Source organism: Sus scrofa, chromosome 2 (genome assembly GCF_000003025.6).
Source record: "Sus scrofa isolate TJ Tabasco breed Duroc chromosome 2, Sscrofa11.1, whole genome shotgun sequence".
NCBI lineage: Eukaryota > Metazoa > Chordata > Mammalia > Artiodactyla > Suidae > Sus > Sus scrofa.
The window spans coordinates 116,482,896-116,498,781 of NC_010444.4; the positions used below are offsets into that span (position 1 = coordinate 116,482,896).

Below are 15,886 nucleotides of genomic sequence, written 5' to 3' on the forward strand. Positions count from 1 at the left end.
CTTCCATTTGGATTCAATTTACTTGGGGTGTGGTGAATTCCCAGAATAACAGACACACCCAGTTTAAAATATAAATTCATTCAAGGCAAATAATATTTTGGCTTATCCGTGCCATTATTGAGTGAATAATTAAGAGTTTACTGGTGAATAAAACGTTGATGCAGTTGAATCAGAGCAAAAAAGCACACTTGCATTTTAGAGTTTATTATGTTGTAAAATATTACTAGATTGGCCTAAATAAGTTCCTTTACTGTGTGTATATAGTATAATCCCATCATCTGACAATACTATGTGTGCCTAAACTTCCCGCCCCATTTTACTGGGGCCCAGGAAGGTAAATGCAGTGTTTTGTTAGGCATCTCAGATTAGCAAAGAAATGAGCCTGTGGTTAGGGCCACATGGGACCCTACACAACCTCCTGCTCCTCCTGAGGCAGAAGGTAAAAGATTTGGTCTTTGACTATGGCTCTTTTTTCTCTGGAGCAGAGTGCAAAGAAAGAAGATATGTGTGACTCAGATCTGTCTTGCTTGTGGATGGGGGAAACCCAACTCAAACTGAGTTTCATTCAAAATAGGAAATTGAATCCATGTTTCCGTTACAAATGTGTTCCCCCAACACCGCCACCACCAAGAATGCAACTAACATCTTATTTTTTTATTATTATTATTTTTAGTGATTTTTATTTTTTCCATTATAGCTGGTTTACCATGTTCTGTCATTTTCTACTGCACAGCAAGGTGACCCACTCACACATACATACATGTATACATTCTTTTTTCTCACATTATCATGCTCTGTTACAAGTGACCAGACATAGTTCCCAGTGCTATACAGCAGGATCCCATTGCTTATCCATTCCAAAAGCAATAGTTTGCATCCATTAACCCCAAGCACCCAATCCCTCCCACACCCTCCGCCTCGGCAACCACAAGTCTATTTTCCAAGTTCATGATTTTCTCTTCTGTGGAGACGTTCATTTGTGCTGTATATTAGATTCCAGATATAAGTGATAACATTTGGTATTTGTCTTTCTCTTTCTGACTTTACTCAGTATGAGAGTCTCTAGTTCCATCCATGTTGCTGCAAATGGTATTATCTTGTTCTTTTTTATGCTGAGTAGCATTCCATTGTGTATATATACCGCATCATCTTAATCCAATCATCTGTGACGGACATTCAGGTTGTTTCCATATCTTAGCTATTGTGAATAGTGCTGCAATGAACATGTGGGTACATGTGTCTTTTTCAAGGAAAGTTTTGTTCAGATATATGGCCAAGAGTGGGATTGCTGGGTCATATGGTAGTTCTATGTATAATTTTCTAAGGTACCTCCACACTGTTCTCCATAGGGTTGTACCAGCTTACATTCCCACCAACAATGCAAGAGGGTTCCCTTTTCTCCACACCCTCTCCAGCATTTATTATTTGCGGACTTCTGAATGATGGCCATTCTGACTGGTGTGAGGCGGTATCTCATGGTAGTTTTGATTTGTGTTTCTCTAATAATCAGCAATGTTGAACATCTTTTCACGTGCTTGTTGCGGATGTACTTTCCCTACTCTGACAAACAGCTGCTGTCCCTGTTGACCTATCCCATCACTGGGAGGGCTGACTGAGTTCTGAAGCCAAGGCTGCCATGTGTCAGACAGCAGGTTCCCTTTGAGGGTGTGTCAAGGAGGAGCCAGGTCCCCTCAAAGGGTTGCTGATCCCTCCCGGCAGATCTATTGCTCCCTTTGGAGGGTAGATATCTGACTGGGCTAGGGGAAGATACTGTACTGTCCTCAGAGGCTGGGGAAGTGGAGTCGGGCTGTGTCACCCCTGTGATGGGCACTCCTTTCAGTTTCTCACCTTCCTACCAACTTCCACCTCCACGCTTGCCTTCACCTGTGTGTGTCTTAAGCTCTGCTGTGCTTTATTTCTCAAGCTTCTCTCATCTCAATTCTTAAAATCTTTGTGTAACATACGGAAGTTCCCAGGCTAGGGGTTGAATTGGAGCTGTAGCTGCTGGCCTATACCACAGCCACAGCCACGCCAGATCTGAGCTGCATCTGCGCCTACACCACAGCTCACAGCAATGCCTATCCTTAACCCACTGAGTGAAGGCAGGGATCAAAGCTATGTCCTCATGGATACTCGTTGGATTCTTTCCACTGAGCCACGACAGGAACTCCCCTTCTCAAAATCTTTAGTGTTTGGATGTGCCTTAGTGGCTTGGGCTGAGAAGATATCTTGCTTCTTAATCGAGAAGCCCTGGGGCAATAAAGTTTTAAAAAAGTCTATTTTTGAGAAAGTAGTACTCACATGGTGAAAATAATTTTTCAAAAAGTTCAGAAGGAGGAGTTTCCATTGTGGCTCAGCAGTTAACGAACCTGACTAGTATCCATGAGGACATGGGTTCCATCCCTGACCTCACTCAGTGGTTAAGGATCCGGTGTTGCCCTGAGCTGTGGTGTAGGTCACAGACGCGGCTCGAAATTGGCGTTGCTGTGGCTGTGGTGTAGGCCAGCAGCGACAGCTCTGATTCGACCCCTAGCCTGGGAACCTCCATATGCCTCGAGTGTGGCCCTAAAAAGACAAAAACAAAACAAAACCGAACAACAACAAAAAGTACAGAAGGAGATACAGAGGAAAACAAACCTTCCTCAAACCTGGGCTCCCAGTTCTCCACATCCTCTCTCAGAGGCAACCATTATAGCAGTGCCCTGCATACTTCTAGAAAATTTATGGGAGTTTCCTGGTGGCCTAGCAGGTAAGGATCTGGTGTTGTCACTGCTAGGGCTCTGGTTACAACTGGGGTGTACGTTCAGTCCCTGGCCCGGGGAACTTCCTTATGCTGCAGAAGTGGCCAAAAATTAAAAACAAAAACAAACAAACTTGGGAGATCCCCTCATGACTCAGTGGAAACAAATCTGACCAGCATCCATGAGGACACAGGTTCAATCCCTGGCCTCGCTCAGTGGATTAAGGATTCAGCGTTGCCGTGAGCTGTGGTATAGGTCACAGATGTGGCTTGGATCCCACGTTGCTGTGGCTGTGGTGTAGGCTAGCCGCTACAGCTCTGAATCAGCCCATAGCTGGGAACCTCCACATGCTGCGGTGCAGCCCTAAAAAACAAAACAAAACAAAACAACTTACACAAAGAATGTAATTAGTAAAGAAATACCAGTAGTCAGTCATTTGGAAAAAAAAAAAAAAGAGAGAGAGGACTAGGGTTGGGGTGAGGTAGGGAGAGAGAGAAACTGATTTCTGGGGGAGCCATGGTGACACGAGTGGTATAGGCCATGGCTGAGGGTTGCATCAGGTAATGGGCAGGGAATAAGGGACGAGATAATGAGATAATTCCAGAAGGACGTGCAAGATCCAGCCACTGGTTGGGTGTTGGCAAGATGTCAGGGATGGCTAACTAAATGGGGTGAATTGGGTTGTGAGGAGAGTAGGCCTCTGGGTCAATTTTGTAGCGGACGGAGGATGGATGGGGGTTTATATGCATTAACCCAGTGACTTTACAAAGAATCTGAATGCTCTGTTTATCCCTCATGTCTATAAACCCTTAATAATTTGCCATCTCTGCTCATGTTCTTGTTCCTTTTACATGTTCCCTTAGGCCACTGGAGGGTTTCTGAGACTCACGTTCTAAAATGATTTTAAGAGTAGTATTGAATATGCTTCATGCGCTTTTCCTGTAAAGGAGAGGCTGCTAACTGGAAACTCAACAACCGAGTCTAGCCCGTGGGCATACTTGGACGGGCACAAACAGCATTTTGTTTTCTACTTGAGTTCACATCTTAAAAAAAAATTGAGACTTGCCCCCAAACCTGATTGTATGGTCTTGAGAAAGAGGAAAATCCGCTGCACTGAACCGGTCTTCTCATTGTAGTAACTGGCAAAGTCGGAACAGCTGCCTCCCCCGAAGACCGGCTGTACCTTCTCCACTTGGCACAGCCCTTGTGACTCGCTGAGTTACCTGCCAAGACCCTGCAGCCCTGCAGTAGTCATCCGGGCTGTTAGAGTTCCTGCTGCAAAAGATTCCAAACTATCAGAGAAGCTGTGTCTGTCTTCTAAGGTAGAAAAACCCTCGAAGGTTTTTCTTAGGACACTCTGTTGTGGCACTCCCCCCCCCCCACCCCAGCAGAAACAAATTTGGTAATATGGATATTTGAATGCTAAAAGTTTGCATCTAACCTATACCAGCCTTTTTTGTTCGAAAAGAAAAATGCTGGCCGCACTGATTTAAAGTGATGAAAAAAAGCATACCTTTTGGCTTGGCCAGACTGATGTAAATATTCCTGATGCTGTGGTCAGCGCAGCTGCTGTTCACCATGAGGTTACAACGCCTAACACCTGGAATTCTCCTTCTGCGGTTCATAAGCTAAGAGGGGGGTAACTTTCTTTTCCCCTGGACCCTGGTGATGCAGGAAAGTAGAGCCGGATAAAACAGTTTTGCTTGTATTGTTGGAGTACCTTAAGAAACGCTTCTGGATAAAATCTCTGCCTCTGAAGTCAATAAGGAAAAGATATAAATCCCTTGGGCGACATAATAATTGGAAAGAGGCTTGTCAGCTGAGATAGTTTATTGGCCTGAAGTACCCTAAATTTACCCGTTTGGGGGGCTGTGTTTTTTCTGAGACCATCCTAGGGAGTTCCCTTGGTGCGTGGAACTTGACCTTGGACTAACCCCAAGGTTTCTAGTCACCAGAACGTGGGAAGTGGAGGGAGTAGTATTACATAGGCTTGGAACCCAGCCCATTAGAAAAAGGCGCAAGCGTTTTCCAGGGCCAGCCGTCTTTGTCTTCAGTTTTGAGTCACTCACTGCGTATTTGATCTGAATTCCCCACACTCGTTACATAAACAGTTCCATGCTCTCCTCAGGAAGTGGGTGACATAAGTCAGTGATGGATGTTCCAATTCCAACAGCAAGAACACACAGTCACAGAAAAGGTCTGGTCGTCTAAGTCACGTGGGTTAATTTATAAAGGGACATGTCTCAGCATGTGGAAGAACAGATGTCGGGAGGCATTGCGCTAGGAGCAGGGTGAATTGGGCTGCTGGCTCAAGGAGCACGGATTCTAACCCCAGCACGGTCTCTGTCCTGCCGTGTGACCTGGGAGCAGATTTTCTCCAAATCTCCTTTTCCTTTTGCGTAAATGAAGGAGGTTGCACTGATCATCTTCTAGGCAGCATTCCCATCGTCTTCGCTCGAGCAGTCCTTTACTGTCATTGTCTTTGCTTGAGAAGTTGAGACTCCTGGGGAGAACCGTCCTGCCCCACTGTCCCATCAGTGATGGTGGTTGGACTCTGCTTGATAAAAATCACACAGTGTGGAGTTCCCCTTGCGGCACAGCAGAAACAAATCCAACTCGTGTCCAGGAGGATGCGGGTTCGATCCCTGGCCTCGCCGGTGGGTCAGGGATCCGGCATGGCCGTGGGGGTGTAGGTCACAGATGCGGCTCGAATCCTGCATTGCTGTGGCTGTGGTGTAGGCCTGCAGCTGTAGCTCTGATTGGACCTCTAGCCTGGGAACTGCCCTGTGCCATATGCCATGGGGCGGCCCTAGGGGGAAAAAAAAGGCACACACACACAAAATGACACAGTATCTTATATAACCCGTGACACTGATGATTCTTCACTGACCTCTTCAACTGCTCTGAATCTTGTATGTTTGGAGACACTATGGGAAGCAAGACTGGCTTTACAGGGAGAAGGTCTTTTCTGTCTGAGTTTCAGAATGCCAGGGGTGTTCTGTTCCTTCCAGAGATTTCTCTTACTTTGTAATGATTCCTGAAATTCTGCAATATTTCTTTTCTTCTTTAACCACTTTGATGTTTCCTTCTCGAAGCCTGTGTTTTGGAGCGTGAAGAGGCTGGTAGCAGGGCGGCTGTTAGACTCACAGCAGATTAGTTTAGCGAATGGCACAACCAAAGGGCTCTGTATAGACAGTGACACCAGCAGAAGGAGCAGTGGGTAGGAGGGCCTGAAGGCCATCTTTATCCGTCTGATAAACTTGTCCAGACTGGTCCTGGTTGAGCAGGTCTGGAAGGAAGAGGAAGCTGCTGCTCTGCAAAGCTCTGCTTCCTGCCCTTGAACTCCAGCAGAGGCAGGTGTGGTTCTGCATGCTCCGAACACACATACCTACAGAGACGCCCAGACCTACCTGAGCACATTGGTGGGGTCAACCAGGAGGAAAGAAGACACAGAGGAGAGGACACACCTCATGGAACGGCAGTGGGGCAGAGGCTGGAAAGAATGGGATTGGAATGTAAGTAGAGGGTGAGGGTTTGCCGGACATGATAAGAAAGCTCGTCATTGCCGAAAGCTTTGAAGGAGAAGAATGACTGCATCTGTGGCTGGGACACTGGGGAGATGAGGCTGTGAGGAGTTGTGTTGCTTCTGACTTGTGCTCAGGGGGGTAGACAAGTCTCCCTGTCCTCATCTCTCCCCGACCTCCTGTGCTTTCTGTGTTTTATTTGGTTCTAAGTGGATCTTTATGTTGGGATTGGCATTTGGAGGAAAATAATCACCGTAGAGTAAACAGCAGGGATTCGGCTCTGCTCTACACGCTCCCATCCCCCGTTTCTGAGTCAGCAGAGAGTGTGTTGTTCAGTTCGGTGTTTAAACACGAGAGATGGCTGTGTGTGTGCCCAGAGCCAGAGGCCGTTGTTCTGTCCTGTTCCTGGTGCAGACAATTTGAAAGAAAATCAAAACCTCGCTGTTACTCTAGAATGGGAAGGTGACGGTACCTTTACTATAGTGACTGTATTGGACCAAAAGGACATGACCTTTGTCCCTTTGAGCATTTAGAAGATCACCAGGGTTCCCACACTGAATTGTGGAAGCAGCCAGGTCATTTCTTATGCTGCCCTCTTAGACCAAGTTCACTTAGATATAAAACTTATTTTGTCTTTACCAAAGCAATGAAGCCATGGTAACACATGATAAGGCTGAGTATTGCGCTTGCTGTGATTCACATTCTCCAGCGTGACTCTCATTTCCAGCTGCCTGTTGAGAGCAAAAAGGCTCAAGTCAAGGATCAGCAAGCACCCTCTCCTGGGTTTCTGCTTCATTGGAAATAAAGTGAAGCCTCTTGTTGAGTTGTGAAGAAGTGAGAAAAAGAGAAGCTGTGTCTTTCCTTAAGATCTTTCAGAGCATTCCCTTGTGGCTTAGCCGATTAAGGATCCAGCTTGGTCACTGCTGTGGCTCGGGTTCCATCCCTGGCCCCGGAACTTCTGCATGCCATAGGCATGGCCAAAAAGACCCCCACAAAAACAAACAAAAAATAACAACAACAACAAAAAAACCAAAAAGAAAGACCTTTCAAGGGCATGCTCTAACACAGAGCTCCAGCATCTTAGGAGGTTAAGGCTGGAAATGTTAGATATAGTGAAGCCTACCCATTATTTTCCAGGTGAGCAAGCAAGCTCAGAAGGCCTGTTCTGGTCCAGTGCGACACAGGACCTCAAGGAGAAGAGCATGGGGACTAAGGGTGCAGATGAAGCTTCAGACAGCCTGGGTCACATAGCATAGCCACTCATTAGCCTGTGCCCTTGGGCAAGTTCCTGAACCTCTCAGTGCCCCATTTTCTACATTAAAAAAAAAAAAAAAGGGACTAACAGGACTCACTTGGCAGATCTGCTGTAGGGGTTGAATTCAGTAATGCAGGTCACGTGCGGAGCACAGGGTAGCGCCCCTGTTCCATGCTCAGCCCCTGGGAGCTGGTCTTACTGTCAAATCTCCCGTTTCCCGAGTCCTAGTGCACAGAGCCTTCTGTTATGTGTCATTGCCTTCACATGGTATTGATGTTACATCTTACAAATGATCAGTGTAGATGGTTCTTACTCCCACGTCTCTTTTTGTTTTATTGCTTATCATCAGCTTTCTTACTTTTGCTCCTCATATCCGTGATGATCTTCTTAGCACCTCATAAAACACACCCAGGGTGTTTTATCTGTGTTCATTGACTTTGATTCCTTGGGCATTTACTACCATGGTGAGGCTCTCTCCTGCCTATGTCCTAAGTGCTGCCTTCATGCTTCACCTCTTCCTGAGGCTTTTCCTTGTCTCTTCCCTTCCCTGACTTGTGCTTTTTCCTGCCCCCCTGACAGTCATCTGTACCCCAGACTGAGCTCTGGGACTCCTTGCATGACCAGTCGCCCTTAGGGTTTGGCTCTTTGTATCCCACGTAACTCTGTTTCCTAGTGTCTTTCCAGAGCTTCAGGTCAACGTTTGGTCTCTGCAGTCAAATTCTCTGCCCTGAGCTCTACCCCTGCAGTTGATCTCTGTCTGCTGGGTCTCTCTTCACACGTGACGCCCCCAGCCCCGTCCCCTCCAGTCGGGTGTTCCTGACCCTCTGCTTTCTGGCTGGGGAGATACCCATCCCTTCACACGTGCGTGTGCCAAGAGATTTGGATCCTTCTTCAATTCCTCCGTCTCCCTTTCCTGCCCACATCCAGTTGATGGCCAGATCCCATTGCCCTTTCTTTGAGGACCTTTCTTATATTGGTCCTTTGTTCCTCTGCATCCCAGTTCCCATCCTCTCATACCTGACCTGCTCCTCTCCTCAGATTCCCTGACTTCAGCCTCTCTTCACTCCACCTTGTGCTGTATTTCCAGAACTCTTCTCTTAAAAAAATTGGTTTGTACGTACACTTTTATTTCTACTAAAGCTTCTATCTGTACCAATGAGCATCTTTTTTTTTTTTTTTTGGTCTTTTTAGGGCCACACTCATGGCATATGAAAGTTCCCAGGCTAGGGTCAAATCAGAGCTGTAGCTGCTGGCCTATGCCACAGCCACAGCCACAGCCACAGCCGCATTGGATCTGAGCCATGGCTGCGACCTATACCTTAGCTCTCGGGCGATGCTTGATCCTTAACCCACTGAACAAGGCCAGGGATTGAACCTGCATCCTCAGGATGCTAGTTATTCATTTCCGCTATGCCATGATGGGAACTCCCCCAACAGGCATCTTTACTAGCTGCCTGGTAAATAAAATCCAGATGTCATAGTTTGGCATGAAAGACTTTCTGTAGTTGTTCTCCTTCCTTCTCATTTCTGTTTGCATTGTTCTCTCATGTCTAAAATATATCATGAGTCATTCCAACATCTGTCTTTGTGTGCTGGGCATAGGACTGTACCCTCTTTCTCTCCCCTGTTCAGAGTGGTCTCCGCTGGCGCTCACCTGTGCATAACCCACCAAAGCCATCATCAAACCTTCCTCTGCTGCCCTGCTCATTGGTAAAGCTTCCCTGTCTGGATTCCTCTAGGATTTTTCATTAGCCATGTTATCAGCTGTGTTTTCATGTATCAGCCCAGTTGTAAACTGCTCCAGGGCAGGGATCATGTCTTAAGACTGTTTCCAGCAGCCAAGAGCCTCCTGTCATCAAACCATTTAAGTACAAGGGTAGAGAGAATGGGCTTTGTAATGGACTGAACAGTGAACCAAGTGGAGAAAACTGGGTTAGAATCTTCTCATCTGGGTTAGACGGCCTCTTCCCCGAGAACTTTGCCCTATCTCCTGATCTTTCTGGGCTTCCGTTTTTGCACACTTAACTATGAAGGGAGCTGAAGCCATTTTTCAGGTCCTCACCCTGATGTTACATGAATGACTCTGACGACTGGATTTGGAAACGATACCTGTGCTGCGGCCTCCCCTCCTCTGTTAGGATGAAGCAGGAGAGTAGAGGGTTTACAGAAGCAATATGTAACTTGATAAAGACAGTATAGAGAGTTCACGGATAAAGTGGAAGGATTTTTTTCTTAAACACAATCACAGAAAGTGATGAGACAACTTTCAAAAAAGAAAAAAAAAAAAAAAAGAAGAGCTCACACTGAAGACCAAAGACAGTATCTCAGGATTCATTTACTTGGTTCTCAGCCTCTTTCTGTGTCCTAAATAGGATTAGCTGCCTCTTCTTTCCATTCTTCTGAATTCCTGGTCGAATTGGCAAATAGCAGGCATTTAGCAAAGCTGTCACTTGGCCTTCCTGTCCTCCTAAAAATGAGATCCACCCCCTTCTTCCCCACACCACCCTTCAATCTGAAAGACGTAATCCAAGTTCTTTTCAAACCCATGATAAATCACTGCCCTTCTTTCTGCTTTTAAGCTTTTCCCCTTTATATTCCCTTCCTCTAAATCAAGATGAGGCTGCTTTTCATGAGAAATTGCTTTGGGAAGAATGAATTGATTTCCCAATTTAACAATTAAAAAAAAAAATTTGCAGGGAGGTCCTGTTGTGGCTCAGTGGGTTGAGAACCTGACTAGTATGCATGAGGGTAAGGGTAGTGAGCAGTAATGAACACAACCAGTATTCACAAGGACATGGGTTCACTCCCTGGCCGAGCTCGGTGGGTTATGGATCTGGTGTTGCTGGGAGCTGAGGTGTAGGTCACAGGTACCACTTCGATCCCGCTGTGGTGTAAGCCTGCAGGTACAGCTCTGATTCATCCCCTAGCCCAGGAACTTCCTTATGCTGCAGATGGGGCCCTAAAAAATTCATTGAATAGGAAGAATGTACTTACTACATTCACTGAATAGGGAATTCATTGAGTAGGGATCTCATCATACTAAATCTTTGATAAGGGGCTCAAAAGCAGAAACATAATTTAACTGTCTCTAAACACTGAAACTTGTAGCATCTGAGTTGCTACAGAGAGTCTTAAAATTCTGGCTAAATGCTTTTCCCCACCATTGTTTATGGTTGAGTTCAGTATTCTATAACTGAATCCAAATGTCTCTTTTTTCCTAAGACTTTCATTCTTTTTTCTTCCCTGTCTTCCCCTTGGGAAATATTTTTGGTTAGGACCTTATCTCAAAGTCTTTCTCCTAAGATCTTTTTCGAAAAGCTCTGAAGTAACCCTGCTCTCCTTGGCCCTCGTGTCTTTGTGAAGCCCAGACAGGCAGACGTTTTCTGATCCCATTAGGTGTTGATTGTGTGGTTGGCCCTCACTCCTTTCAAAGGGGCAGTGGTTGTGATTGAATGGGTTTTAAACTGTCTCAGTAGGAGTTCTTTACCGCTTGGATCTCTTTGGATTTTCCACCTCTTGGGGGAGGGGATTAGAAGAACCCTATGAGGTTTGGCTGACATGTGTTGCTGAAACTGAGAAGGGGGCACATCCCCTAGGAAGGCTGCAGGGTGATAACACAGCTTCACCATGAACACGAGGAGTCTTGTTTCTTACACTGAATTCCAAACCGACTATTACTGAGGCGGTGTCCTTCTTAGAGGCCTCATGCCCTTGATTGCTCCAAAGATAATGGGGCAAAGACTGTATTCCACTCTGCTAACTGCTCTCTGACTAGTTGGATTGCTCATGGCTTCGGCACATGTAACGTAATCAACTTGAAATGTTCCAACTGGGAAAGAACAAAGGAAACCAGATGACTAGGACAACACAAAAAAGAGGAACATAAGAGATGTCTCTTTGGTTTCTTCTCAGGGGTTTTGGGGTTGAACCTCCATTGGAAAAAAATATGTTTATGTTCTTTCCAGAAGCAAGAGTTACCCAGATGATTTAATCGAGCAAGTCTGCGTAATTTTTTTTTAAACCCACGTTGACTGATTGATACTAGTTTTTGTATACTTGTGGGCAGCATTGCTGGAAAACTCAGATTTTTATCTGACAAATGTATTGTCACAGTGGACTTGCATTTCATGTATATTTAGGGAGCATTGTACTAATAAGAGTATATAGGTATGGTTGGGGATAGCAGTGAAATGAAATATTATTTTCCTAATTACTTTAGGGAGCTGTCTCTTCCCATTGTTTAGCCGTCTTTACTACTAGCCTCCGAGAGTAGGACTCGGTAAATTCACTCAGTGAAATCATTTCTCCGGTGGGAGAGTAGGTGTGGGTTTGCGCTAATTTTGTTTCATTCCTTTTGGAGTCTGACATTTTATCTATCTAAGTAAATTCTCAGTCACAAGAGATATTCCTAGTAGCCAAATGTATTTGGAAATGTTATTTAAGGCTTTTTGCTTTTTTTAAGCTGAGACATCTAAAGTTTCAAAATGTGTAGGCTAATCTTCAGAGCAGATGTTAAATGCATTCTCACGCCAACTCCACAGATGATATCAAGTATTATGTAATTGGGAGTATTTCCTCCGTTTACTCAATCTATAACTATTGGGAGGTCAGAATACATTGTGTTTATTCCTATAAGCTTTAATATTTAAGTCTGCTTTTATTTAATTTGTATTTCATGGAAATACAGATGATCATTCCATGTGTTGTCAAATGATCAGTAACTGAGGCCAGCAATCATATTCATATTACATACATAATTTAGCAATGACAGAGGCATGTTACTGTTTAGAAATTTGTTTCTTGGAAAAGTGAGTTCTGTCAAAATCAGTTATTTAGACAGTCTCGGTATATCCACATATACTGTCCAAAGAAACATCTTTTTTTTTTTTTTTTTTTTTTTTTTTTTTTGATGTGCTTGTGGACGTTCCTGGGCTAGAGATCAAACCCATACCACAGCAGTGACAATGCCAGCTCCTTAACCCACTGAGCCACCAGGGAACTCCTCAAAGAAACATCTTAACTAGATTTTTGTATGTTTCCTTTGCTTGTCCAGTAGAATGGGATCCTGGTACATGCTTACTGTTGCCAGGTATGTAACGTAGTGTTCTAATCCACTGCATAGCATCACTCATAGAATTCAGAGGTGGGTTGAGCTAGGTGTTGGATGGGTGGGAGAAGCAGAGGAAGATGGAAATGGAGGCTGATGCAAGGAGAGGGGATAGAGAAATGCTGGATGTGGGGTCACTTGGCTGCAGCATGGGGCTGAGGAAGGCTAGCACTGAGAACCAGGCTCCCAGGAGCCCATCCAAGGGGCCTTCTGTGCCAGGAGGTTGGTAGTTCATGAATCAGAGGGAGTCATTAATAGTTTCTAAACAGGAAGAAAGGTAAAAACAGTTATGTGGCCAGCACTTTGGAATTATGTTCCAGAAACCAAAGTTTGGCTCTCATGATTATAATCTGCCAAAACTTTATGGCCATGTGAGTTAATGCTTTTTTTTTTTTTAATGAAATAAACTTTTCTTTACCTTTCATTTACATAGGCTGATGATTCATTACCAGAAAAGGCTGTTTTAACTGCAGTAAAATTCCAGATCATGCCGGTACTTGATTCTGTCCCATTAAAAACAGAAAACAAAAAGCAGGGTTAGAGACAGTCCATTTTTAGACCTGGGCTTCTTGAATGGATTGATTGCAAGATGAGGGATACAGAGGGTGTGGTTGTAACTTTTGGAATTCAGTAGACCACATAAGGGGATGTTTTGGCTTACATTAGTAAAATAAATAATTGACTAGAAACAGAAGCGTTTCCCTCTGTGGCATCTCACTGGGAACTGGATTTATTTGCTGCTCCCAGTCCGAATGGTGAGGGGAGACACTCAGGGCGCCTGTTCACCAGTCCCAGTTTGATCTGACTCTCCTGTTACTGTTTTTGTGCAGTTACAGCTTCACCTCCTCAATTTCCCATGCACTGTTTTCTATTCCTTGTGAGATTGGAGAGAACGGTTTTCTGAAGCACCTGCAGCAAGAAGCCCACACTTAATCTTGCTCAGTCTTAAGCCATGTCACTTTGGGAATGTGTCTCTGTCAGGTCCTGCCCTGCCCACCACCCTCTTGAAGTGCAGCCTTTGAGTCAGCTTGGCCAGGTCCAGCCGTGCAAAAGGGCGCCCTGGCGCCCCACTTTTCCTGCCACCATCTAACAGGGTATTCATCCTTGGGGCAGCTATTTTATAGAAGAATCACTCACACTGTGCAGGAAGCTCATATTCCTGAGGTTATATTTTGAGGTTTTAATTACTTAATAATTTGAGTAATTTATATCTCTCCCTATTTGTACAGTTCTCGAAAAACATGAATGTAAGTCACTTTTTGATTTAGTCATTTTCGTCCTTTATTCTGCCTAGCATTTCCGTTTCAGTTTGGGCAGGATTCTGGTTCTGCGGCATGTATTTTGGCTGTCCTCCCTGCAGTGGTGTCATCTAGAAGTTTGAGAACCATACCATTCCAATGACATACTTAGCAATATTACTTGCACGAAGGTCACATCAGCCAGAATGGATGCCTTAGGACAACGGGCGACCTCTTCCCCAAGTCAAGTCATTCAGCCTGGCCCCTGGGAACGCAAATGATGTCCTGGAGGAATTTGTTAACGCCTTGCTGACGCCCAGACTATTGTGAAGGGATCCAGGTGTATCATGCACATTGGTCTACTCGCCCAAGATGGCTAAGGTGGGGGATTCGGTTAGTACTGGTAAGGGGAAAGAGGTCGTAGAAAATATTGTGTGGTTTATGAGGGGGAGAGTTTGCATTTTACTTATTTATTTATTTTTTCTTTTTGCCTTTTCTTGAGCTGCTCCCACAGCATATGGAAGTTCCCAGGCTAGGGGTCCAATCGGAGCTGTAGCCACCAGCCTACGCCAGAGCCACAGCAACGCGGGATCCGAGCCTCGTCTGCAACCCACACCACAGCTCATGGCAACACCGGATCCTTAATCCACTGAGCAAGGCCAGGGATAGAACCCGCTACCTCATGGTTCCTAGTCGGATTCGTTAACCCCTGAGCCACGACGGAGACTCCTCTGACCCTATTATTATTATAAAATTCAAGATATTTCTAAATGACCTCCTGATGTTACTCAGTTTTGGATGCAACCGATTTATAGGGCAGCCAGCTTATGGCAGTGCATTGCCACTTGTGTTCTATAGCATCCTGGACAAGCTTTGTTGTGGGGCGAGGACTAGTGTGGTGACTGCATGATGCTCCAAATTGAATTATTCCCCCTCGAGGACCCAGTTCCTTATATGGGAATAAGGGCCTTTTAGGATACATATGCTGTGATTCCCAGCACAAGTGCCATCGGCTAAGGGGAGGACGGCTTGTATAAAAGCCACGCGCCTCTCACTCTGGACCTGGAGACCCTCAAGCACATGGGAGCTGAAATCCCTGTGAAATATCTCTGCTTCTCTGTAAAGTGGAATGTGAGGGCCGGCTCAGATTCCCAGCTCTTCAGGTTCCTGGAGCACAGATGCTTGTTGGCTGTAATGCAAACGCCCACGTGCTCTTCTGCAGCAGCTGGTGTGCTAACTGTGTGAATGAAATCGCCAGGTTTGCTGAGTGCCGTATAGGCTAGAGGGCTGGAAACTGTTACAGTTAGCATTACTTTCTGTGAAAGGGAAATGTGATACCCAGGCCATCTCCACTGAAACTGTCCTCCTGTAAAAAGTCCCACTGAGCTATACAGTATGCTGTTTTAGAGGAAGGAAGTTCAGTGCAATTGAGCTCCATAAACTAGAGGGTGCAAATCATGGATCATGTGACATGCTTAAGTCCCGCTTTGTGGAACGATCTGGACATATTTATTCTGATAGCCTTAGAGACACATCACACATATCTAGCAGGTCAGTCCAACACGGTCTAGGTTCTAGGTTTATTTCAGTTGGAAGTTGAGAACCTATTCCACATTAGCTTAAAACACCAGCAGCAGGGAGTTCTCGTTATGGCTCAGCGATTAACGAACCTGACTAGTATCCATGAGCATGTGGGTTCGATCCCTGGCCTTGCTCAGTGGGTTAAGGATCTGGCATTGCCGTAAGCTGTGGTATAGGTCGCAGATGTGGCTTGGATCCTGCATTGCTGTGGCTCTGGTGTAGGCCGGTGGCTACAGCTTGGATTGGATCCCTAGCCTGTGAAACTCCACATGCTGAGGGTGTGGCCCTAAAAAGACCAAAAAAAAAAAAAAAAACCGCAAAACACCAACACCAGGGAGTTCCTGTTGGGGCACAGCAAAATAAATCCGACTAGTATCCAGAGGTTGCGAGTTTAATCCCTGGCCTTGCTCAGTGGGTTAAGGATCTGGCGTTGCCGTGAG

At 45.4% G+C, this 15,886-nt stretch overlaps 1 protein-coding gene across 3 annotated transcripts in view; it reads left to right on the forward strand.

Annotated features, from left to right (window-relative positions):
* Positions 1-15,886, forward strand: part of MCC (mutated in colorectal cancers) — a 462,268-nt gene that overhangs the window by 196,543 nt on the left and 249,839 nt on the right. The window contains exon 1 of one of the 3 annotated variants that reach the window (XM_021084626.1): positions 5,557-6,256. The exons of the other annotated variants lie outside the window; for them this stretch is intronic. Coding sequence (XP_020940285.1) covers positions 6,212-6,256 — 45 coding nt within the window. The 5' untranslated portion in view covers positions 5,557-6,211. Of the gene's footprint in view, positions 1-5,556; positions 6,257-15,886 lie in introns of those variants that run through there. 3 annotated transcript variants of the gene reach the window in all.